The 26,618-nt window shown below is 43.7% G+C and overlaps 1 protein-coding gene across 3 annotated transcripts in view; it reads left to right on the top strand.

The window, feature by feature from the left end:
• The first annotated feature begins 315 nt into the window (after positions 1-315).
• RAPGEF2 (Rap guanine nucleotide exchange factor 2) overlaps positions 316-26,618 on the top strand; it is a 226,131-nt gene continuing 199,828 nt past the window's right edge. For all 3 annotated transcript variants that reach the window (XM_084769670.1, XM_084769671.1, XM_084769669.1), the window contains exon 1: positions 316-1,065. In XM_084769670.1, coding sequence (XP_084625796.1) covers positions 997-1,065 — 69 coding nt within the window. In that variant the 5' untranslated portion in view covers positions 316-996. The remainder of the gene's footprint in view (positions 1,066-26,618) is intronic.

Genomic DNA, 26,618 nt, shown 5'->3' with positions numbered 1-26,618 from the left:
GCGGGGTGCAGCCGCTCAGCTTGGGGGATCCGCGGTCGCAGCAGCCCCGACTGCCCCGGCTCCGGTCGTTCCTAGTCCCGGCAGAGCGCGACTCGCAGCGAGGGCGCGGCCCCGCCAGGCCAGCGAGGGGGCGGGCCGGCGCCACGGGGCGCTCCGCCCCCGATGATGCGGCGTCCTCCGACTGGCCCTCGGCCCGTCACTCACTCCTCACCATGGTTGCAGCACAAAGCAACAAGCCCCGGAGGCCGCTTCCTCCCTGAAGAGCAGCTCCGGCGGCCGCGGAGGCGCAGGAGAAGGAAGAGGCGGGGAAGAGGAGGCGGTCGCCGCTCGCCAGACGCTTGGCGGGGCTGCGCGCACCGCTCTCGGCCTCGCGCCCGCCGGGGACCCGCGCTCGGCCCCGCCGTGCCCGCCCGCAGCGCGGACGACTCACAAAGTTGCCTAGAGCGCGGGGGCCGAACGGGGAGCAGCCGCGCTCGGGCTCCGATGGGGGCGGGCGGCCGGAGCTGCGCGGCCCGCGGGGATGCAGCAGCAGTCGGGAGGCGCGGCCGACAGTAGACGCTGCGGGGCCACGGCGGCCGAGGCCAGCGGGCTTGGTGGCGCCCAGACCTGATCGGGGTTCACCAGGCTCAGCGCGCGGCCCTCCCGACCGGCGCGCGAGGACCCGGGACGCGTCAGAGCGAGCGCGGCCGGAGCGCGGAGAGCCAGGGCCCCGCCGGAGAGGCCCCGCCCGCCGTCGCTTGCACCTCCCTAAAAATAACTCGGCCCGCCGGGGCCAGCGCGAACCGCGATCGTTCCTGAGCGCAGCCGGCCAGTCCGCCGAGTCCGATCCACGGACAGCAAGCGGCTCGCGAGGAGGAGGGCAGCTCCGGGCTGCACGGACCCTTCGTGCTGTCTGCGCCCCGGCCCCGCGCCTGGGCTGGTTTGCCTCGGGCAGTGGCGCTGGGCCGGGAGGCAGGCGAGTGTGTGGAGCGGTCCCGGTGCGCCCCGCAGGGGGAGATGGCGTCTTACGTGGATAATAGCTTCCGCCAAGCGGTGATGAAGAACCCCGCCGAGAGGACCCCCCAGGTGAGAAGCGCCTCCAGCCAGGGTAGGGTTGGTGTCTGCAGACTGCGCCCTTCCAGTGCCCGGCACTCCTCTGCTTGGGAAGCATCGCATTCCCCCCCATCCAAGACTTCCCCTGTCCCAACTTCCAAGGGCATTCTTTTCAGACGTTCTGCGATTGTTGTCCTTTCCTCTGCTGTCCTTTACGCTGCGCTCTCTGTAGCTGACCTTGCCCGTGGGTTTGCTGGACTAGTTGCCCATAGGGTTTGTCTCTCTTTGGCCTCACTCCCCTGGGGCTCTGAATCTCTCAGCTCCCCTCGGCCAGGTACTGTTGCAGTCACCCAGACTGCAAGCTTAGTTATTCCATTGCATGTATCCCATCTTTAGAGTTTATGGGTGTTTAATGAGCAGACTCATCGAAGTGGGCCTTACAAAATGAAACACTCCAAGTGCCTGTCTTTATTTACTTTCTTAAAAGAGGAAAGGTGGTTTTCCACCAGAGGAAAAAAGTTGACAGCTAGGCTAGAGCTTTTAATTCCAATTGTAGATATAACTGCAGAATAGGCTTATTCAACCCCTTCTTTCTCGCAGGGCAGATTGTTTTGGTTTGCACAACATGGTCAAAATTAGATGAGTGGTTAACCTTTATACATTTGTTTATCCTCAGGTTTCTTTTATTTTTAAATGGAGGGGTTGCAGGTGGGTTGGATTTGGTTTTTCTTAGGTTGGACTAGCGAGGGAGGAGTGTTATAAAAATGTGGTTTGTTTTCCTTTGCTTACTGGATAGTGACGTATATTCCTGAATGTGGGGATGGTGGCTACAGGGCATCCTGCTTGCCAGCCCTGTAGGCAAAGAAGATCTTACAGATCCTTGGGACCAGCAAATACAGAGAGGATCTAATACTTGAAGAAAAGTTGCTTTGCTTGTCCAATGCTGGGTACTATCTCTCCAGATTCAAATGCTGCCCATCTCTGAGGCTGATTATTTAGTGTGCAAGAGAATAAAATAGAATCTTCCAGTTGTCTTGGGACAAGCCCCAAGAAGGGCCCCTGGTACCGTTTTTTGATGGTTTTCCTTTTGCTTGATGGAGCTGTCACGTGGGGTATGTGTTGCATAGATGACATTGCCGAAGCTGTGGAAGATGGGCCGTGGTTTAGAGAACAGTCATTTTAGTGTTTCCGGAAAGTTCCTATTCTAAAGGGCAGTTTTTACCTGGATCTGGGCATGCCCTCCTTTGATCTGGTCCATTTCACATGCCTTTGTTGCCAGTATTTGTTAAATACTGACACTTGTACCCTAGAAAAGACACTAACTAGTTTCTTTCAAGGATCTCTCAGTTCCTTTCAAGAACAGAGTTTGAAGTGAAATTACACATGTAGAGGATATTGGAGCCTCAAAAGACTGGTCAGAAAGTGATGCCGGAGACCTGTAGTAGAACTGGGGAGGTGTGCTCGCTTGATTGGTTAGAAGAACAGTGAAATCTACTATGGTGTGTGTGTGTGTGTGTGTGTGTGTGTGTGTGTGTGTGTGTGTGTGTTTAGAGTTGGGGAGTTGGGGCATGGTGGGTCACCAGACAAGTCTGGAAGAGACAGACCTAGACGGCCTGTGGACTGGCCAAGTAAATGGACTGTTGTTCTGTTTCCCTATTGGTGCCAGTGGGATGGGATGTAGAAACCAAGCCAACAGAGGCCTCTTGGCCCAGTGAGACTTTGGGTGGGTTACCACTTATCCTAGGAGCTAAAAGCTCCATTGAGACTCTGGGAGCTGTCTTTTCCCCCACCTGACCCCAGGAGAAGCAAACAGAGAAACCTGCCAAACACAGTGGCCATCCTCCAGTGTTAGCCCTGCTAACTTTGGTGTTCATTTGGTTTTCGCTGGGGCAAGCCTCCCACCTTTGTTTATCGTTTTAAAAGAGCAATTGGTTGGAAATGTGAGTGTTGTGCCATCCTTACCCAAGTTGTCAGAAGTAATCCAGCCAGGCGTCAAAGCTCCCTTTGAATAGGATGCATGTGTGTTGGTACACCTGTGGAAACTTTTCCATATGCAGTATATTCTCATGGATGCTTGCCGGTTTTTTTTTTTTTTTGGTGTGTGTGTGTGTGTGATATAATTAAAACAACATTTTTTGTATAGCTTGATATGACAGGAAGAGCAAGCATTAGGGAAACGTTGCTGTGGAGTATCCTATTTTTGAGGGCCAGCTTTGATGATGGAGTTTGTGTGACAGGCAAAACCAGAAGGTTCTTGAAAAGAGCGAATGAAAACATTTATTTACTTATTTATTCTTATTTTTCCCTTTTATTTATTTTTATTATGTCTGCATTGGTGTTTTTGCCTGCATGTGTGTCTGTATGAGAGTGTCAGATCTTGGAGTTACAGACAGTTGTGAGCTGCCATGTTGGTGTTGGGAATTGAACCTGGGTCCTTTGGAAGAGCAGTCAGTGCTCTTAACCACTGAGCCATTTCTCCAGCTCCTACTTACTTATTTTTTTCTGGGTTCAGCTCCTTCTCCTTTCCCTAGCTGGCCTCCATCCTTTACCAGAGGCTCCGAAGACAAATTCTGGGTTTAGGTTAGTCAGTTGCTTCAAAGTGATTTTGACAACTACATTGGTGTAGTTAACCAGTTGGTGAATATTGATTGCATCTGGGGCTGGAGAGTCTTAGGAACCTGGTCACTGAAGAATTTTTCCTGAGTGAGGTGTGGTGGTGCATGCATGTAATCCTAGCACTCAGGGAGGCAGAGGCAGGCGGAGTTTGAGGCCAGCATGGTTTACACAGAGTCCAGGACAGCCAAGGCTATATAGAGAAACCCTGTCTCGAAAAACAAAAATAACCCAACCAAACAAATAAACAAATAAAAAGATGTATCTGGAATGTGGCAAGCCGGTCTAGGCATGCTACAGGAAAGGGGGGAATAAGGAGAAATACAAGAACAAATTATCACCTGAGATTTTAGCCAAGAAGCTTCCACTGTTTCACCTGATATCCTTAGAAGAGGAAAAGGCTTTAATCCAGTGTTTACCCTGTATTGTGTGCCTGGAACCCTGTCCTGCTTCTACTCAATGGGGCACTGTATCCTAAAGTAATGTACTCCCTTGAGAAGAATGAGCAGTAAACATTCTATGATACTTTTCAATGCACCCCTGTTGAAAAACAGGACTGCTGAGTAGCTGCTTTATTCAATGAGTTGGGTTTATGTCTTTAATCACTTAAATGAGAATTGTGGTCACCAAGGTAATTTAATGAAGTAAAAGATATAAATAAATTACAAACAGCATTATACCCCAAGGCTTCATACAGTAAATTTTTTTGTTAAACTATTTCATTAACTTGTTGAATTCAGGCTCATTGAAATTGCTTCTATGGTGTATTTAAATATTTGCTTTCAAAACAGTATGTGTAAAATAACTCATCCCATATCTTTCTAGTTAGTAATCTTACTTTATTTTTCATTATTATTATTATTATTATTATTATTATTATTATTATTATTATTGCTAACCTTTTTGGCTTAGTTGCTAATGCTCAGGAATGCAGCTGTCAGAGTTCCCAAGAGTACAGGACATAGTTTTTTTTTAAAGTCACTGAGTGGAATTCATTGTGAGTCTTATTGACAACTGAGCCAAGACAAAGTAGATCATCGTGACAAACTGAAAATATGTTTTTGAATCTACCCAGCTTAGCCAATGGCACTGCTGAGTGTCTGCTGCTGGTTGTCAGGATGCTTGTGGCCTGGGAGCTTCCCAGTTGGAATAACAGCATAGCACATGCTGCTGGTCCAGGAAAGGCCAAGGTTCACAACCTAACCCAAGTAGGGTTTCTGTTGAATGTTTCACTCTGTAATTGTCAGGAAAAACAAAACAAAACAAAACAAAACAAAACAAAACAAAACAAAACAACAAAACAAAACTCCAAACACCAGCAAATCCTTCTGAACCCCGGAATTAAGGGGCTTATCTGCATCTAAGTATAATATATATATGACATAACTTGTCAAATGTAATACTATTTTTTTGATGCATGGTTAATAGTATTTCTTGATCCATAATTGCAGTGTGCTTTTTAAACATAGCCCTGTTGGGAAGAGATGATGGGATAGGGGAGTTCTGAAGTTTATTAGGCAAAAAGTGTATGATGTGGGTGGGATCCTACTGGCTGCTGGTTGATACATTGTAATAGTGATTGTAGCTAGTGTTTGAAAACAGTTGTTACACCTTCTGTAAATCCTCTTTGTGTCAGGGGAACAAATACCCTAGGTCACTTAAGAGCAGCTTTGTTTTGGCTCAGCTGTAGAAGTATACCATTAGGTAGGCTTGCTGCTTTCAGGACTCTGGTGGGCTTGCAGGTGGTACAGCAGCAAGTGCCCATCTATTGATGAGAAAGCAAAGGGAGAGGAAGGGGCTGGAGGCCTCAGAGCTCTTTTACAGCGCTGGTGACCTTCGAAATCTCCCATTAGTCCACCACCTCCTGCATCTTCTACCACCTCCCAATAGTGCCTTTGTGGGACAAGCCTTCAGCAGGCCTTGAGCGACCCTTCAGCATCCCTCCTCAGTGCCATGCTTTGCTTAGCTGATGTTGGCACCTTAGGAATAGGGGAGACTTGTAGCACTTGTATAACCCATGGGTAGCTTTAGAGAGCCATAGCTAGTCAGAGCATGCTAGTGTGTAGTGTACACCCATCACTTTTTTTGGGGGGGGGGGAGTAAACGGACTGTCATGTTAACTGTGATGATTTTTAGGGGAAAAGAACTCCCCCCCCCCGTTTTTTTTTTTTTCCTGATCTTACATGATAATTCACTATGTACTGAATTGTGTGAGTGTGCTGCTTACTACAGTCGGGTGCTTCCGTTTTCTCTCTCAGTCTTTGAAAAGTTATGTTTAGTGCAGTGTTGGTGGGCTGTGGTTTGTGGAGGGGCAGGTTCAGAAGTAACGTCATCGTCATCCACAAATGTGTTGGGCTGCATTCTTTCCTGTCCTTGGATGCATGTGGCCTGTTCGCTGCAGGTTCGTTTTGCTTGTCATGGCTTTTTGGTTCTTGTTTTTCAGGCAAGCTTTCACCACGTAGTCCAATCTGGCCTATAAGTCTTGATGCTTTGGCTGCTACCTTGTGATTGCTGGCGTTCCAGGGCTTTAAGGATGCGCTGCTATGTTTGGCTTCATTTATAGTAAACTTTTTACTTGAGACAGTTGTATAATGTAGAAGTGCTTTGTACCCTTTTGTAAGTAGTATCTGGTAAAGCTATAGGGCAGTGCCACCACTAGGATTGTGGCATGATTCATTGACAGGACAGAGCAATTGCTGTATAACAAAGGAAACAAAGGAATTTCCAGTTTTATTTGTTTGTTTTCTTTCTTTCTTTTTTCTTTCTTTTTTTTTTTTTTTTTTTTTTTTTTTTTTTTTTTTTGAGACAGCAGGGTCTTGTGTAGCCCAGGCTGATCTCAGAATCACTACATAGCTGAGGGTTAGCTTGATGTGCCATCCTGGGATTTCTCCATGGTTTTAATAACCACTTCCACCCCTACCTCTGGCAACTAGTAATCTGCTTTTTTTTCCCTATAATTTTGTTGTTTCAAAACATTGTATAGATGGAATCATTCGGTGTGGGACTTTCTGGGACTGACTTCGCATTTCTACCATTGTCACTAAATGATTTGGCCCTAAGTTCCTAAAGTACCAGTGATCTCTGGTATCGGCCAGATGGATATACATTGAGACGGTGAAGAGGGAACCCTATAATGTTCATGAGACATAGGCCAAAGGTTATGTCTTGGATGAGCAGTAGTTGTCAGAATGTGAGCATGTGGGATGGCTGTAGACTGCCGTAATTTTTTTTTTTTTTTAGTAGTAATGCAAGTAGTAAAACTAGCCTTAGTCATTTTGGTCTTCCATTCAGGAAATGAAGTCACTTAATGTGCATCAGGAAGTCTTACGGACACATTATAGGCCTTCCATGTCTGTTTGAAGACCTGAGAGAGTGACCAGAGCTGCAGACATTGCCCAAACTTTTTGTACGTCTTCTTACATACTTTCACACCTATAATAAAACTTAATTTATAAGTTAGACCCAGAAAGAGATTCACAATGATAACTAGTAATAAAATAGAGTGGTTATAGCAATATGCTATAATAAAATTGCCAGCATAGCGACTCCTGTGCTTTGGGACTGCTATTAAGTAAAATAAGGTTCTTGGAGTTAAATACACTGCATTTTCACCAATTGTCTGTCCGAAATAGAGAGAGTTTCTTCAATGCAGGCAGTGCGTTCTGCAGTGGATCTGGTAACTCAGATGGGTGCAGGCTACATGTAGATCAGGTATACCCAACAGATGGTGACTCTTGTGGCTCCTTCTGCTTGTTAGAATCAAGAAGCATTCTCATAGCTCTAGCAATGAGCTGTATATACATCAGTGTTTCCTGATACGATGCACAGAGGATGTGAGTGCTGTTTGACTAGAGGAGGCTGAGTGAGGCTCTCACCCTCCTGTGGAGTTGGATGCCAGACTGTTAACAGGCAACAGCCAGTCATGGTTCCTGAGTGAAGATTCTCTCTCAAAACTGACAAAACTAAAGAGGAACGTCAAGAGGCTGGAGAGATGGCTCAGCAGTTAAGCATACTCATTGCTCTTGCAGAGGACCAGGGCTCAGTTCCTAGCACCCAACCACCTCCAACCCCAGTTGCCGGGGATCCAATGACCTCTTTTGACCACCATGGGTACCAGACTTGGTTTCACATACAAGCAGGCAAAAGACTTATATACATAAAATAAGATAGAAATCTTAGAAGGAAAAACCAACTCAATTTCAGAAAAAAATCAAACAGATCCAAACGGGATGTGAAACAATTGGGCAGTACTTTCTGGAAGTGCTAAAGATATATGAAAATTGAAAAAAAAAATGCACGAGTTGTCACAGATTGGAGGAGAGTGAAGGAAATGTTTATGCAGTATGGGGTTCTGGATTTTGGGCCACGAACACATTTTCATGTTGTCAGATGAAATCTGAATATTTGAATTTTCTTTCTTTCTTTCTTTTTTTTTTTTTTTTGGTTTTTCGAGACAGGGTTTCTCTGTGTTAGCCTTGGCTGTCCTAGACTCACTTTGTAGACCAGGCTGGCCTCGAACTCACAGCGATCCACCTGCCTCTGCCTCCCAAGTGCTGGGATTAAAGGCATGTGCCACCACGCCCGGCTTATTTGAATTTTCTTATTCCTATTTCATATGCTACCCTAGGAGGACCTTAGTGAAGTGGAAATGGTATCCTTGAACTATTTTATAGAACTTTTCTTTTGTTTGTGTGTGTGTGTGTGTGTGTGTGTGTGTGTGTGTGTGTGTGTGTGTGTGTACACGTACGTACATACGTAAGTGTTGCTGTGGATAACTACAGGAATATCCTGTTTGAATCAGGGTCTGGTCCTCCTGCTTCTGGATTCTCTTGTCTCCTACTCTCATCTTACCATGGACACCCTGGAATCAGAGACTCCTGTGACCCTACCTGGTTTTACATGGCTTCTGGTGATTTGAATTCAACATTTGCCATCTTTCTAGCCCCTGTAAAGATTTTCTAGAGTAAAATTTTCAAAACTGAAAGTTCAAGAAAGGATGTATAACCTTTGGAGCCTTTTTGTGACCCTGGAGAGGAACTACCAAACTATTAATTTCAAATAATCCCTTTTTCTGATTAGGGATTTAATTTTAGTGAAGATCCCAGTATCTTTCATCTCAACTTTTATTTGTCTATTTCTATGGTGCTGGGAATTGGTTTTTCTAATTTGGTACCTTGTGCTATATAGCGCAAACTCTGCCACTGAGTTCTATTCCCATTTCTATATTTCTTTTTTCTGTTTATTTATTTAATCACTTTACAGCCTGATCCCAGCCTCTGACTTATTTCCTCCTATTCCCACCGTCATGTCCCCCGGTGACTTTGTATTTTTTTTAAAGATTCATTTATTTATTATGTATACAGTGCATATCAGATCATACTATAGATGGTTGTTAGCCACCATGTGGTTGCTGGGAGTTGAACTCAGGACCTCTGGAAGAACAGACAGTGCTCTTAACCACTGAGCCATCTCTCCAGCCCAACTTTGTATTTTTGAAACAGGATCTTACTAAGTTGCCCAGGGTAACCTTGAACTCACTATGTAGCCCAGGCTACCGCTTAGTTCCACTCTGGCTGCTGCTGCTCCATCAGGTCCTTATAGTGACTCTCTTATGGCTACCTTCTCATGGAGACCATCTCCTCCTGGTCCTCCTCTTCCTCCTGGGATTGCAAATCCTGCCTCAACTCTCCCGCCTAGCTTTTAGCCTTTCAGCTCTTTATTAACCAATCAGAGATGATGGAGAACAATTTTTACACAACATTAAGACAGGAGATGCTTCATAATAATGACAAAGCCCACATCCTGGCTGCAACCTGATTGCTAGTCACAGAAATCAGCATCGGAATACACAGCCCACAAAACCAGCTCCCAGCAAGTGCCACCAGGCCTGATTTCGTTCGTCATTGTTGTGTTTTAGATTTATTTTATTAATATTATTTTAAAAAAATTTAAAATGTGTTTTGTCTGCATGTATGCATGTGTACTACGTGCATGTCTTGTGTTCATGGAGACCAGAAGAGATGTTTGTTTGGAACTGGAATTACAGATGGTCTTTAGCTGCCTTGAGTGTATTGTGTGAGCTGCCATGCTGGACTTAAGGATATAAGCATGTATACATACATATATGTATATATATTTAAATGGAAATTTTTTGTTTGATAATTTTACTGATTGTACTTGTGGGAACAAATGAAAAAGAAAACTTCAGGCCAGGCTTTTAAAGTGACTAAAGTCTTATAAAGAATGAATGCCATATAATAAACATTGAGCTATGAACAAAATCTACTTAGCAGGTGATTGTTTTTATATAATTAATTATTTGAACTCTGCAAAGCAAAATATTTTTGAGTTTGTTTTCCTCTCTGAGCTGCATTATATAGGCTTACAGACTTCACTTTCAGGCACAGTCTCCCTGTGTAGCTGGCCTTGAACTTGTAATTCTCAGCTCACCTTCCACAGTGCTGGGATTACTGGCCTGTACTGCTCTACCAGTAATGAGTGGTTCCCACTGTTAGTGGTATTGGGAGTTGAACACAGGGCTTCTCCCTTTTATCTGATTGGTTTCATTCTTTGTTTTTTTGAGACTTGGTCTCTTGCGGTCTATGTTGGCCTTGAACTTTCTACATAGCTCAGGTGGGTCTCAAACGCCTGGTCTTGCCACCCCCCCCCCCCAAGCTCTGGATGCCAGGCATGCACTGCCATGCCCAGTGACCTTTTCTTTTAACCACATTCAAATTTATTAGAGAATGCGTGTAAAAATATTTGAGTCATAGTCTTAATTATGTTTTTTAGGTACTGTGTTGAGAAACTACTTGATTGTATTTATGCATTTTCAAGCAAGTAGTATTAAATGAGTATTTAAAAACTGATGAGTTGAAAAAAGTTGAAGTACAGTATCATAAAATACAAGAGTTGAGGTAAGGGAGTTTTAGTTTGTTTCCATTTACTGGTATCCAATATCCCACACTTTGTGGAGCTGAAAGAAATTGACGGTCTAGCTTTGGAGACAGAGATCTTACGCGTGCTTATTCCGTGGACTTGGGATACCACAGACTCCTTTTAGACTTAGCCAGTGTACTTTGAGAACCAAACATTCTTTATTCCTAAATTTGAACCTCCAAACCTAATCTTCCTTGGAGACTTCAGTTGGGACGGGTGGGAATTCCTGTCTTGATTCCATTTTCTCTGGTGTGGTTTAAATCTATAGCACAGTTAAGAAAACTGGCAGGCAGCATAGTCAAGCCATTTCACTTTAAAAGTCCCTGTTCTTAACTGTGAACTGGCGTGGCTGTTTTCCTTTATAATTACAAATTTATACTTTTAATTTGGTTCATGGAATTGTTTTGGTTCATGTATTTCTTCCTGTAGTAGGGCAGTTGGATATTGGACACTTTTATTGCTAGAGCCAGTTACTTAGCCTTGGTGGGGCTGAGGCTGAGGCTTTGGGACGTCAAGGACTAAGATACTCTTAACACACTGTGGCCCTGACATTGGCTTGCTATGTGCTTGTTTGGCCAACTAAACTTGTTAAATGTAAGCTCGGTATCCTTTATTCTCACGTAACAAACAATATTTTACTTACATACTTTATAAAGGTGGAAAGATGATAATCTCAGAGTAAATTGTTAACCTTCGCCCATTCTGCTAGTTGTGTTTTTGTCAAAGATTTTTAGGAGGTTGTTATTAATTTAAAATTGTGTATACATGTATGTGTGACGTTGTCTGTACCAAAGCTGGAATTACAGACAGGCAGTGTGAGGGCCTGACAAGGGCTCTGGGAACTGAATTAGGATCCTTTTTGTAAGAGCAGTTAGCTTTCTTGCTAAGCCCCTCATTAAAGACCAAGGAAAATTCAGAGTGGGCAGAAATAATGACATCACAAACTCCATACTGTGAGATCGGGTATGTTAGGGCGTGGTAACGTAGTCTCTGGAGTGGAGTGTGTTAAACATGTTTGTCTTTACTACTGTTTTTCATCGTTTGGCACTTATTACTCCAGTTGTACTTTTTCATAGATAACCTTTTTGTTACTACTTTATATTAACACTTTGTTCTTCTGTGTGGTTTGTAGCATAAGTTGATTAGGTAAACTTGAGTATCTCATTGATTACATTAGCATTACATTAGCCCACAAGTTGCCCAACACTGAACGTAGTGGCTGGTGGCTTTAATAAGAAATCTAAAGGTCAGCAGTGCCACGCTGTGCTTAATGTGTTACTAAGGACCAGCTGATGACTAACTCCTCAGAGCACAGGCTCAAGGTTGTACACCAACCAGGAGAGGGAGGATTGAGAATCTTCTTGGCAAAGGTTTGTCATCATTCATAGTTGCATGAGCCCCCACCTCCCACCCCCCATGGCCTCCCTACTAGACAAATGCTTTACCACAGAGCCTTACCCGCAGCCCTGTCTTTATTTTTCAGGGTCTTGTGTAAGTTCTTATTGGCTAGAGCTTTGCTACCTGATACTCATGGCTGCAGAGGAGGTTGGATACATGAGTGTTTTTAAAGCCTCCGTAATACGGAGGGGCAGGGAAGAAAGAGATTAAGATTAATGGATGCTGTGAGCAGATAGTATTTGTCCAATTTACTTTGCATAAGAAATAGATGATCGTAGGACATTTATGCAGTGATTCTCTGGAGAGCGCTTTGAAAGTCTTATTGGATTAAAGAGCTGCATTAATGTAGCTCAGCAAAGGATCATGTGGATGGATTCAACTACTTCATTCTCTTAGGTATATGCTTATTTTCAGAATTTCAATCAGTGATTTAAAGACAGGGGTACATACATTAGTGGATGAGCAATATGTGTAAATATTTACTTATAAAACGTGGCTTGTAACTAATTTCTGTGATAATTGGTGTCTGAACATCTCATATATTGTTCTAACAAATAGAAAATATTGACTTAGGGCTGGAGAGATGGCTCAGTCAGTAAAATGTATATGCACAAGGATCCACAGCACACACATTCAAAACAAAACAAAACAACACAACAAAACAGTGCCAGGCTTGGTGACATGCTTTGCGGCCCCAGTGCTGGGGCAACAGAGTGGGCAGGTGCCTGAAGCTCACTGGCCAGCCATCCCAGTCGAGTTGATGACTCAAAAGATAAGGTGGAGAATCATCAAAGGATGTACCTGAAGTCAACCTTTGACCTCCACACACATGAGCTCATACTTGTGTGAACATGTACATGTACCATACACAAACACCCACAAAGAAGAGAAAATACTGGCTTGTGGTATTTCTAAATCAGTTCCCTTTATTTCAGATTTATTCTGTTTTTAAATTGTAAATCCCATCCCCGCCCCAATCCGTCTCTCTCTGTGCCTCCCTGTCTTTATCTTTGCCTATTGCTATGGTTGAACCTGAGGTTTCATCCATGGTCGGCAAATGTTCTACTTAGCTATATTGCCAACCCTTTTCTTACCTTTAATCTTGAGACAGTCTCACTGCGTTGCCCATTTTGGCTCACTCTCTAGCCCAGGCAAGCCTTGAACTTGCCGTATGCCCTCCTCAGGTTCTGAAGTAGCTGATTTGGGGGATTTACAGGCCTGTGTGACAAGCATGGCCTGTTTCCCCCTCCCTCCACTCCCCCCTCTCTTCCCCCCCCCCCCATGTGCATGTGTGTTACTGGTATTTCTGCTTGCAGTGTATCCTGCTATAAAGGTTTTCCTGATAACACCAGGGCATATGTATGTCATATGTATGTATATATGTATATGTATAAGTATACATATACATACAGGTACATACACACATATATATGTATGTATTGTTCTTGGTGGTTTATAGTGGGATTAGTTAATTTGCTATCAGAAGCTAATGGCTAAGAAAGGCTACTGGTAGAAATAGAGGCCTTAGATCTCACTAATTGCTTTCTTGTCTAAACAAGGGCCATGTTTCTGGCATGTCCACCAAAACATGGTTTCTGAAAACAGAGTATGTAAAGTGATAAACTACACTTCTCCTTAATACTCCTGATCTTTAGCAGATTAACTTGAAGCTCACCAATTAGCCTTACTAGACTAGAGCTTATTGGGCTGGCATCTGTCTTCATCCTCAAGGCTCAGTGCCAAGTACCTCTTAGGCAAGATTGGCATTAATACATGCTAAGGACTGGGTCTTGCTTTCCTTGAGACTTGATGGATGCAAGGAAAAAATTATTATGGACCTCTTTATTAATAGCAAATTAAATAAAAGCCAAAAAGGAACAGTGACTTTTGGCTCAGCTTTTATACAGGTGTTCTTTATAGACACAAATAGCAGCAGAGGCTGGGGAGGAGGCTCAGTAGAGCAGTGCGAGAAATTTTATTAGGACATCCATTTATCTATCCCGGTAAGTAACAAGACTTCTTTGGAAGATATATGTATGTTTCTGATTACCCCATTAATATTTGCATGTCAGTCAGTCTACAGTTTCAAACATCCTCAACAGCAAAATGACCCTCGGAAGACTTCATTTTCTAGGAAACAATCAGAAAGTGGGAATCTAGGAGCAGCAACTGAGTTTTCTAATTTAGTCATGTCACTAATTTAAAACATTCTTTGTAGCAATCAAAATATTAAAACAATAAGTTTACGGTTCTGGAACATAGAAGTGACACAGGAGCCTAGAAGAACTAGTACTTCATTAAATGCTAGTGGAAATACTCCACACGGGGCAACTTCAAGATGGTCTGCACGGAGGTGACCGATCTTACAGGGAGGCAGCTGCTTAACAAGGGGAAAAATCCTTGGTCCGCAGTTTCCATTTGTGTTGTGTTCATGTATGTGTGCATGTGTCTGTAGGTGCAAATGCGTCTGGAAGCCGAAGGTTGGCACCGGGTGTCTTTCTCTATCACTCTTCCTCACTTTTCTTTTATTAGAAAAGAGAAATTCACCAATAAAAACACAGATGGAATCCCAAATCTAGTTTGGACTCCTGAGGAAAGGAAATGAGCACCAAAGGTAGATGAAGTGAATGTCTCCATGTCTTTGGGACAAACCCAGCAAGTGTTAAAAAAAATAATTAATCCCTTTGACGGAGGTGAGCTGACTGTGGCACACGGCGCAGCTTGGGTTTGTGGGAGGTTCCTGGGGCACTTAAGCTCTCCATCTACATCTGAGGCTGCTCTCACCTCACAGGCTGAGCTGAGCTTTGACAAGCCAGCCTTGCCTCTTAAAGGTCTTGGGGTACAATGCAAGTACCGGGAAGTGTGGTCTGAGGTTTCCACTCCTGCCCCTCAAAGTGGAGGCTTCCTTCATGTGACTAACTGGTGGGTGAGGGATGGGCATGTCACAGTTGAGGGCAGCCCACCCTGCTGACCTGACTGTGCGGGACAAGCACTGTCTTTGTCTTGATGTTTGATTATAGTCTCCGTATTGTAAATTCATGTTCTTTGGTTCATGTTGCTTATTTCCATTCCTTATTTTTTTTTCATTTCACTGAGAGCAAATTTGTTAACTTAGAAAAAAACAGTTTACTCGTTAGCTGATTAAAATTGGTAATACGAAATCAGATTCTATGCATCATTAGCTTTGATTTTTTTTTTCTTTAATGGCTTCACAAAGAAATAAGTTAAATTTAGTCTTTTGTGTTGCCTATAACAGTAAAAGCTTATGATTTGTTTGAGTTGAGTATGCAGAAGTTGTTACCTGTTTAAAGGGAAGAAAGCCTTGGTAGAAGTCAGGGTACTTGTGGAAAAACAATTCAGCGGCCAAGGGATGAATGTGAAAGTCAGGGACAGCGAGGCGCTTGCGTACTCCCCACATACCCCATCTGGACTGATAGGTTAAACTCACAGGTGCTTAGAAGTGGAGACAGGTCTACACCAGTTTTTAATGGAAACGTAGATTTGGGAAGAAGAGGGACCAGCAGTGGCTTAGGTTTTGCCTCAAAATGATGTATTTTTCTTCAATTTTGTGAATTTGAATGGTCAGTTACGACGAGAGGAAAGGATAGGTTCGTGGGCATTTTTGTACCTAGTAATGTTGTCAGAGACTGGCTGAGGAGGTGAGGAGGGCGGCAGAAGGAGATCTGTGGGAGTTTGAGGTGAGCGTGGATGTTGGTCTTTACAGTCTTTCTTTTGCCTTTTGCTTTGTTGTGCCTCCTGTTGCATCCAGTGTGTCTCCTGAGCCTCAGAAGAGAACGTTAGCTTCTGCAGGGCTCGTCTGTAATAATAAGCTTGACGTCTGAGCTGAGGAACGGTAAGAGGTGGACAAAGAGGCATGGCATAATTTTACTATTATTTAGAAATAGCAGAAACAAAGCTCTTTTGTCTTTCCTAGTCTTTTTCTCCCCAAATATGGCCAAGGAAGGACCAAAGCTTTAATAATTCATATAAATACCTCTTGGCCCATATTGTAAATACACTCTGGGGAAGAGGGAACTGATTTCCAAATTAGCACTGGTTTTGTTTTTTTATTATTATTAGTGTTATTAGTTTGATTTTTTTTTTTTTTCTCTTCTTGGTTACAGAGTCTAGGTAGCGCCCACTGGCTGGAACTTTTCATCCTCCTGTCTCCGCTTCCTGAATGCTGGGAGTACAGGTGTGTGCCACCACTCAGCTCCAGGGTTATCTTTATGAACAAAAGAACACAAAGGTTCTTAATGCCGTCAGGCGTCTGTCTGTCTTTCCTTTAACTATCTATCTAATTGACAGCCAATGTGGTTATTTCCAGGTCATAACTTTACTCACAGGAAGGAAACATTTCCCTCCAGGTTATTTGCTGCTCTCTGGCCTTTCTTGATCTTATCTAGGGTTTTTTTTTCCGAACTTTAAAATAAGTGAATGGCCTAACACAGCTTCCTGAATTAGGCTTTCCTTATTAAAAACAAAGAGCCTATCACATAAACCAGGCCCTGGTGTCTGGCATGTACCAGATGCTCTGCTCAAGAGCAATGCTGTGCTGTTCTCCGAAACCTCCTAGTTTTCATTTACCCAGTGGTCAGGTTATCTTATAGCTGCTTAATTACAATGATTGTGGGCATATTGTCAAAACCTTGAAATTGAATTCAGAGATAAGAATTTGCTCTTTTATTAAATTGTTTACATTTCTCTGTCTTGTACTCAAATTGCACTCCCCTGAGTTTATTTTCTGTTCTCCTTGTAACGTGCTGTTAGGGGGCGGGGGGCATGTTTCATGTGCTGTGAGAGCATGCCTGTCTCTGTGTGCTGTGTGGTCTGTACAGCTTTATTTCTTGGCAGCCACAGAGATATCTTTTAAATAATTAGCATTGTAATTTGTACAGCCATTCCAATTAACTGTATCAATGAATGTCAGGAAGAGAGACGGTTCTGGTGGGATTTGGGGATGAGGACGTGAAATGATTTAGTTGAGAGAATGGCTTTGTAACGGTTGGGCAAGCGCTGATAGAGTCTGGCCCACGTTGCATCACAGCAGATGCCGGGGAGAGACTTGCCGCAGTCTTCGAAGCACCAACACCAGCGTTTGTAAACACATGCTCCAGCATTTACCTTCTTTTCAGCCACTTGAACCGTCCTCAGGGTGGATGATCAGCCTTTATATTTTTATATATTTATCTATATTTTATCAGTTAGTTTTGAAAACATGGTTAATGTAGTCTTCTGGAAAGGACTGAAAAACTGATTTAGCTTAAGTCTTACCTCAGGTATAAGAATATATTTTTGTTGTGTTCTGTTATTTTTTTGTTTGTTTGTTTCTTTTAAGGATGGGAATAAATAATAAACGTTGAATGAGTTTTCAAGAAGGTAATTGAAACACAATACAAAGTAGCATGTGGAGAGAGGAAGACCCCGCACCTAGCCTTTTCAGTTAGTGTGATGGAAAACAGCCTGTTACTCTCACTCATCACACTGGGTGGAAGGTTTTAGGAGAGAAGTAATGAGGTCTGATCCAGGTAACTTACAATCTTCCCGCTTCCACTATGCCCTTTCTTATTTCTGTGGTACCTGGGTTCAAACCCAGGATCCTACGCAAGTTCTCCACCTCTGCAGCCTAGTCAGGCCTTAACTTTGGACTCCTCCTGTCCAAGGTATCTGGACTTACAGGCCTGTGCCATGCAGTTCACCTTACAGTTTTCGTAAAATGTGACGTATTTTGAATGATTTTGACTTAACCCTTTGCCCAATGTTTTTTTTTTAAAGGCCCAATTCTTCTATTGTCTGCTTGAGAAAGCTACCAGAATTTCCCCAAGGTGTTACTGTCTGTTTGCCATACTCATGCCAACACTCCGAGGTCTCTATCACCACCCAACCCTAACCAACCCAGCACTTATTAAGCTATGGTATTGTCCTTAGCACAGCTCTCCCTCACTATGTACCTTTAGTGATCCTGGGACTCACCATGTAGACCAGGCTAGGGCTTGAACTCACAGAGATCTCCCTGCCTTTGTGTCCTGAGTGGTGGAACCAAAGATGTATGGCACTACGCCTGCTCAATTTGTTCCTCTTTAAAGAGTTAGCATCCACTTCTGCAGGACGAAGCATCCTGGTCATTTGGCCTAGGGGTTGAATGTCATGTATGGGATTATTTTATTATTCGTGTTTCTGCGTGTGCACATGTATGTGCAGGTGGATTTACTTACGTGCGTATGGGAGCTAAAGGGTCTGTGCCATGTGCATTCCTCTGTTAATTCTCTACTGTGTTTCTCTTTTTGAAGGAGATCCCTGTTTTGGGTAGGCCGGCTGTCCCAGGGCTGGGGTTAAAGATTGTGTCACCGTGCCCAGCCCCTTTTCTGTGGCTTCTTGAGGTCTGACCTCGTGTTCTCATGTTACCAGTTGGACTTTGAGCTTGTTATTTCCAGATTTTTTGGCTTCTTACTCAAGAATGAAATAAGGACACACAGATTGCAGAGCTGCAAGGAAACTTGATTCAGTTTAGAATATATTGTCAGAGTGGCAGCAGCCACATGAATGAATATACTCCAGGATCGGGATTCTTGTTTGGTGGGGGTTTCCTTTTATAGTGCTGAAGAGAAGGGGGGGCCGTGGTAGTGAAAGCGTGCAGCGTGATGGCTCTCTGTTGTCACTGGCAGGCTTAAATTACATAAGCCATCGTTTACTGCGTCTCATGGTGTGTCTGATTTTAAACATATACATTCCCGATTATGCATAGGCATAAGATGGTAAATTATGGGTCTCCCTAAATGTTCACGCAGAGGATAAAGTTTGTCTTATTCTGTGTGCATTGAAAACTAGTCTAGGCTGGATCAGTCCCCTAATTTTTTTTTTTTAAAACAAAGAAACTGCCCATGAAAGGGGAGTTTTTGATGGTTGCCTACAGGAGGAGAATCTTACTTTTGCTTGGAGTGGCGTATATGCAGTGTGGCCTTTGATACAGGTATGGATCCTAGGTTGTCAGCGGGGTGCTAGGTGCATTGCTAGAAGAGGGGTGTATGCACAGTGCATGCAAGTGTGGATCTTAGGTTGTTAGAGGCTGTGTGCATAGCCCAAGCCAAGAGGAGTTGAGGTTGCTGTGCTATTCAGTATGCTTGTCTGCTTCGCTTGTGCTTTCACAGCAAGCGTCTTACCCACTCACTGACCCATCTCCTTGAAGCCGTTTATGCCTTACTGCTTTAGTTTGTCTCTTTATTTCGCATTTATCTACTGGTAGTAACAACTAACTATTAGACATACACATTTTCAGGTAATTGTTTTTATTTTCTATCTCTCACGTCCTCTACTAAAAGTTAGTATGTGACCCTCAAAAGTCTTTCCCTGATTCCCTAGTCCCTCACACTGTCCTATTTCCAGTCCGCTCTTGGCTCTGTCCCTTCCATCCCTGGAGTCCAGCTCCAGGATGCTGAATATCTGGGCTTCCGAAGGCCAGTTGCCCTGAGACCAATTTGATCCCCTTAGATTTTGAAGCAGTTAGAGCGAAGAAGTTTCTAGAATCTGAGGCCTGGAATTCAACCACTTCTTGGAACTCTAGGTGGAAAACTTGCTCTCTCCTAGGCGTTTCCTTCAAGGTGAGTGTGGTATCCACCCAGATGGGGTTGGGGTGTCATGGGGCTGTGCTGGCTTTAACTGTGGTGAGATAATGCCCAGACCATTATGCAGAGCTAGATAGCTGGTATTACTTCAAGCCACAACCCAAGAGGCCTCTGAGGGCCTAGACTAGAGCCCAGAGGACCAGGAACATTGCCTGTACCCTATGGGGCAAGGCACTAGAGGGTTGATCTTGTCTATTAAGGCACCAAGAGAAGGAGATAAAGACCAAAAACACCCTCTGAGAAAACACAGGGCCCCACAGTGGCCCTCCCTGTTCCCGCCCAGAGGTGAGAAGGCAGCATGCAGGCAAGACGGGATTCATCGCTCACTTCTCAGGACTTGAGGAGCCCATGTGTAGTTAAGTTATCTCTCCCTTTCGTAAGGGCAGAGAGACCCCCAGCCTGGCCTGAGAGTGAGAAAATAATTGTTTTGTTTTGGGGGAAGTGTCAAACATCGAGTCACAGAACTGAGTTGTTTTTCTTGGTGCTGGGAGTCTTGGTGGTTTTGAGCACATTGAAGTGCACTGTGTTGCTGGAGAGGGGGGCGCCGCACTGTGCTCACTCATGGTAATGATGTTAGTAATCTGGACATCCCTGAGGCAGGCCACAAGCTCCTTGGTTCTTGTTGAAGTGATTGTGTGGAAATTGTTGATGTCCTGGGAAATGGTCCCTGCAGATGGCAGGGATCCTCTGCACCTCCGTCTTCCTTATCACACCAGGTAGAATCTGCCCTTGGATGCTACTTCCTGACAGTATAGTAGTCTGTCTGGCCTCTTGAAGCTCAAACAGATGTTCTTGCCTCTTGTCAGTTTCTCACAGCAGGACCTCCTTGCGGTAAAGAAAGATGTCCACTTGCTCTTTGTAGCATGCTTCCTCTGTGTGTAGCCTTCCTGGCTGCTCCTTTAAACAGCAACATTTCTTGAGAGGGAAGCCATGTTCTTATTTTTCTTGTTTCTATAACGCTGTAATTCTAAAGAAGTTCACAAACATTTAAATGCATGTAACGTACCAACAGTGTTCAACCCGGTTTGCTGCAATGAAAATAGTTTAAGTCTGAGGAGATCAAACCATGACTTGGTGCATGCTAGGTAAGTGCTCTGCCACTGCGGGGTGACATCTGCAGCCTTGCTACTGATGACAGCAATGTAGTATTCATGGTTGTAATCATAACAGTGAGTCAAAGTTGATTCTTACAGTTGCTTGTTTGGTGATAGTGATTCAGACTTTACTTAGTTGCCATGACTGGTTGTAAGTCACAGATACAATTCCACAGTCAGAACAGAAGTCTGGTGATGGTTTTATGAATTGCTTTTGTTTGATTCTGACACTTACCTTGTACTCTTCCTTCAAAATTGGGAGATATGAGGCTGTATATTCACTTTCCTCTAAGACCCTGGGAGAAAAGGGAATTGGGATTAATAATGCTTTGGATTTCCTTTTGCCCCAGTTTCGCTGTAATAGTTCATTTGGGCTCTAACTTTAATTAGGAAGAGCTGCCCAAGGGGAGACTGGTGGGCTAGTCCAGACTCCGCCTGACCGTGACAACTTTCACTGGGTCATAGTTTTCTCAACTGCAAAAGTAGACACTCTTCGTTGTATCGCTTTTAGTCATAATGCTAAATTGAGCGCATCTATGAGAAGGTGTATTGCAATAGGAAGTGTACAGGAGTGTGCTAAGGTTTTACTGTCATTGACGTAATGGGAGCATTCGTGCTCGAAGGAATTGTGAGAGATTCCTAAAGAGTAGGCTGAGGCCTTCAGTACTGGCTGGTAGCGTAGCATCTGGCATGCACAGAGCTGTGTTCTAAAATTACCTCTGTATTTGGTTGTCCTGGTAAGGAGTTACTGGATTAGTTTGTGCTTCTTTTAGGGTTAGGATAGGCTTCCAGTTGAGTGTTATAAAGAGCTTTAGTGTTTTCAGACTTCAAGAAACCACCATGTAAAAAAGCATCTACAACGGCCGGGTGTGGTGGCGCATGCCTTTAATCCCAACACTTGGGAGGTCGAGGCAGGTGGATCTTTGTGAGTTCAAGGCCAGCCAGGTCTACAAAGCGAGTCTAGGATTGCCAAGATAACACAGAGAAACCCTGTCTCGAAAAACTTAAAAAACAGACAAACAAGCAAATCTAACCAGCCCAAACCAAACCTACAGTAGTATATCTCAAGTAAGTAAGTTGGGTCATTTTATCAAGAAGCTGGCTCCAAAGTTTCCCATTTTCAGGAGTCACTGAATATGTGTAGTGAAATATATATATTTCACTGTGAGTGTGCTCATTGTAATACATATTTCTAGAATGAAATATCTGTAATTGTATGACATGAAAGTATATGATTTTCATCTTATTGTTGAGGTCAGTCATAATTCTGTATTTACATTTGAAGGTGGTTGTTAGGCACGGAGATAGCAAGTGTCAGCAACACCGGGTGTGGTGGCTCATGCCTTTGATTCCAGCAGAGGCAGGTGGATCTCTGGGAGTTAGAGGCCAGGCAGGTCTACAGAGTGAGTTCCAGGACAGCCAGCACACAAAGAGAGATCCTATCTCAAAAGAAAACAAAAGTGTTGGCAGTACCAATGGGGGACAGGCTGCCAGTGTACATGTCTGTGTGTTGTGCACATGCACTGGCTGGAACCTGGGGCCTGGGGTAAACGTTTCAGCACTCAACCACATTCTCAAAACATGGTTCATATTCTCTGTTTGCCGTTGGAAGGTCCAGCAGTGCAAAGATCTGGGTTTTAGGTGTCAGATAGATTGAAGTTACCTCTAAGATGGAGATGTTTTGCAAATGTCTATTCCTTCCTCAGGTCACCCCCATTGTAATAGCACACACTGCTTTAGTTTGCCTGGTGCTTCTTCCTTTGGTCTTCGGTAGTACACAGTTCAGGAAAGATGGGGGAAATTGACCGGCACTAAGCTTTTGTCGTGTGCCAAGAAGTTGGTTGCATACTTCATTCCAGGAACACAGGAGTTACCATTTTCAGGTGACCAGTCTCATAAGGACGCATAACTGTCTGTGTTTTTTCATTCTACAGTAAAACTGGGGATATGTTTATTTGTTGTTAATGAGGACTTCTAGAAAAATGAAGTTTTTGTTGTTCTTGTTCTGATAATGTCTCCTGCATCGAAGGCAGGCTGGTTTTGAACTCCTTTCGTTAAGAATGACTTTGAACTTCTGACCATCCTGGTCCCACCCCCTTGAGGTCAAGGATGGCAGGTGTGTGCCTGATTTAGTCTGTGTTGGGGTTTGAACCCAGGCTTCGTGCGTGCTAGAGAAGCGTTGTACCAACTGCCTTCAAACACTATGGCCACAGCTATCTTGGGGAGGGAAGGGTTTATTTCAAATTACAACTCTCAGGTCACACTCCCATCACTGAAGGATGGAGGGTCAGGCAGGAACTGGAAGCAGAAGGTATGGAGGGAAGCTGGTTTCCTCCACAGAGCATGCTTTCTTATGGACTCAGTACCACCTCCCACGGATGGCCTGCCTTCTTCTGCCCCAGTGGGATGTCCTGCCCATGCCAATCATTTATCAAGAAAACACCCACAGGCTTGCTCACAGCCAGTCTGGTAGGGGCAATTTCCTAATTAAGCTTTCCTCTTTCCAGACGACTCTAGCTTGTGTTAAGTCAACAATAAACCAGCCAGGATACTAACTGAGCTACATCCTTAGCCCCAAAGGGTAGTTTTTATTCAAAATGCTCTGTGAGGTCACTTTTATTTTAGATAACTTCAAGTCTAAGTTTAGTTTTATTGAAATTAATATTTTAAAATCATTCAAGCTATCACAGTGAGGCTTGAAAGTGTACTTGTAAATTAGATACCTGTTAAACAAATAGATCTTAACTACTGTTGTTATTGTTATTATTATTGTTATTTATTCTTAATTTTGAGACAGGGTCTTACAGTTGGCCTTGTGCTTTTCTTTTCCATCCTTTCTTGTCTGCCTCAGAACTGCTGTGATCATGAGATGCCTGGCATTGTCGTCGTTGTCACCATCATCATTAGTATCTGGTTTTCTGAGACAGGCTTTCTCTGTGTAGCATCCCTCGCTGTCCTAGAACTCACTTTGTAGACCATGCTGGGCGAGAACTCACAGAGACCTACCTGCCTCTGCCTCCCGAGTGCCGGGATCAAAGGCGTGCGCCACCACGCCCAGCCTGGCTTTATTATTTTTAACTATACCTTTTAAGTACTCAGGTCTATTCTCTTGGATTTTCTGCAGTAATAATAATTTCCTTTATCGACTTTATTTATTTATTTATTTTTTAAGGATTTCTTTCTTTCTAGTTTATGTGTATGCATATTTGGCTGCATGTATGCATGTGTACTATGTGCCTGGTGTTCTTAAGGCCAGAAGAGGGTGTCAGGTCCTCCAGTACTGGAATTCTAGATGGTTGTGGGTTCTGTGAACTGAACCCAGTGCTTTGCAAGAGCGCCAGGTGCTCTTAACTGTTAAGTCCTCTCTCTATTATTTCTGATAATTTAATAACATGCAAGATGAATTGATGGGTCTAATTTGTCTCCAGGTACCATGTTAGCTCTTAGTTTCTTTCTCCCTCCTCCCTTCCTTCCTTCCTTCCTTCCTTCCTTCCTTCCTTCCCTCCTTCCCTCCCTCTCCCTCCCTCCCTCCCTCCCTCCCTTCTTCCTTCTTTCCTTGGTCTATGGTTTTTTTTTGTTGTTGTTGTTTGTTTGTTTGTTTTTGTATAGTCAGTTACACCATTAGGGTTTTGGCATGTTGAAGAGAACTCAAAGTCCAGTTGAGTTTTCCAGGCTTTGGTACCTTGGGCTGTATTGATGATCATCTTTTTGGCTGGTTTGTGTGTGGTAGAGAACCAGGTTTTTTCTGCCAATGAGCTAGCCAGAAGCCTGGGATTGTGGGGAACACAGAATTGGCAGGCTTCTTATTCCCGTTCCTTGTGAAATTTTAGTGTGGTCTTTGCTAACTCTGCCTCTGTCTAGGGACTTAGATGGGCATCTTGGCTTCCAATTCCAGATTGAAAATGCCAAGGGAAAAGCCTCGCTCATCTGAGGAGCCAGCTTTCTGCTTGGATGCAGCAGGGTCCTGGTTTGCATGGGAGAATAAAACATTCCTGGCATTTCTAACCTTTGCCCTAAGGATAGTGGCTTCTCTTATGAGGGACTCTGTTGTCTCACTGCTCTGTTCATTCAGAGACTAGTTGGGTTAGAATTTGACCAGGATTAAGAAACATTTACTCAGATATCCTAAGAATTGTTTCAAAAGATTGCATCTCATATAGCACCTCAGATCCTCTCAAGTTATGTGATTGGAGTAACACTGTAGTTCTTTTCTCTCTTTCGAGACAAAGTATTGCTATGTAACTCAGGCTGGTCTGGAACTCACTGTGTAGCCTCAGCTGGCCTTGCCTTTGTCTTCTTGTTCCATATTTTGCACGCTGGGATTACAGGCGTGTGTTACCGTGCCTGGCTCCAATGTCCCTTTATGATTACAGTTCAGTCTCAAGGACAAAATGAAAGATTTAAGGTGAAGCGTTTTGGAATGTGTGGTCTCAGGAGTCCCAGACGCTTCTGAATTCTTAAAATAAGCCATTCTGGTGTTTGGTGAAGATGGGTGTGTGCGTTCTAAGAATGTTGTTGAGCCTGTGACTCGCAGAGCATGTGAGTTTATCTTTGGTCTTTTGTTTCTCTGGTCTTCCGGTACTAGACAGCACCTTCATTACTTCAAGGGATGATTACAACACCTCAGCATGGAGACCTTTGGACGGTAGTGTGAGTTCTTGGCTTTTTTTCTGCAATTGTTTTCATCTATTTTATGCTCCCCATTTAAATTATAACTTCTCTTTTCAAACCGTTCTTTGTTCTGACTTTCTCACACTCCTTATTTTCTTCTATTTTTGTGGGATGCTGGGTCAGAAAGGAAGGTTAAGTACACAGTTTGCTACATGGCTGCTTGTTTTCTTATGGTAATTGACAGTTAACTTGCACCCTGAGTGCACATGATCATGATTTCTGTCTCTGGAATGTTTTCAGGGTCTTAGAAATGCACCTCCACTGTATATTTTTGAAATTAACGTTTTAAGTAAGTTTTTTCTTTTTTTCTTTTGTAAGGGTGCATGGTGGAAGTTGCCACTGAGGCACTTGCTCAGTTTCCACTCCCCTTTTGTAGGTGCGTTAGGTGCCTCTTTATTCTCCGGAGACTTCCTTACCAGCCACCGTGCATCTGCAGAGTACTCTAAATGCACCTTACTGATTTAACAGAACATATAGTTTGAGGATCTTTCTAGATAAGGACATGAAAAGCTCCAGAGAGAGCATATTCTAGATTTTTCACAGTGCTACATACCTGGTCTATTTCTGCAGGGCCATGTCAAGTGTTCGGTATTGAATTAGGACCTACCTTCCTTCCCTCCCTCCCTCTCTCCTTCCTTCCTTCCTTCCTTCCTTCCTTCCTTCTTTTTTTCTTCCTAATACAGCATTTCAGTTGAATTGGCTGCAGTTTTTGTAGAAATCAGGTGTAATTTACATATGGTAAGATTCAACTTTCTGTGTACAGGGCTGTTTCCTGTGGTTGAACCCATTACCTCACACATGCTGGGCAAATACTATGCATCTGAGCCATGCCCCCAGCCTCTTTCAAGTTTAAGCATAAAAGTCTATCTGCTTAACATGTAGGTTTCTTTGTTTGGTTTTGGAAAAGGCCTTGATAGAGGCCAGATGAGCCTTGAACTCACTATGTAGCTAGAAGTGACTTTGAATTTCTGATCCTCCTGCTTCCCCTCCAAAGCGATAGGATTACAAGCATATACTGGTGCATTATGGGTGTGTTATAACTGTGTGGCTTGGGGGTTGAACCAAGGACTTCCTACTTGCTAAGCATACGTTCTAAAGCTGAGCTACATGCACGGTCATATGTGCTGTGTTCCAGCTTCTGAGGAACCATATAGACACTGGTCTTGAAAAGTCTCCTGCATGCGTTCTGTTATAGTTCATCTTGCCAAGCTCTGCCTGGCAAGCATGGTTCTGATTTCTATCTCTGTAG

The sequence above is a fragment of the Acomys minous genome, assembly GCF_964271855.1.
Source record: "Acomys minous genome assembly, chromosome: 19".
Lineage (NCBI taxonomy): Eukaryota > Metazoa > Chordata > Mammalia > Rodentia > Muridae > Acomys > Acomys minous.
Note: the sequence above shows the minus strand (reverse complement) of the source record. Positions and strands in the feature narration are given on the sequence as shown.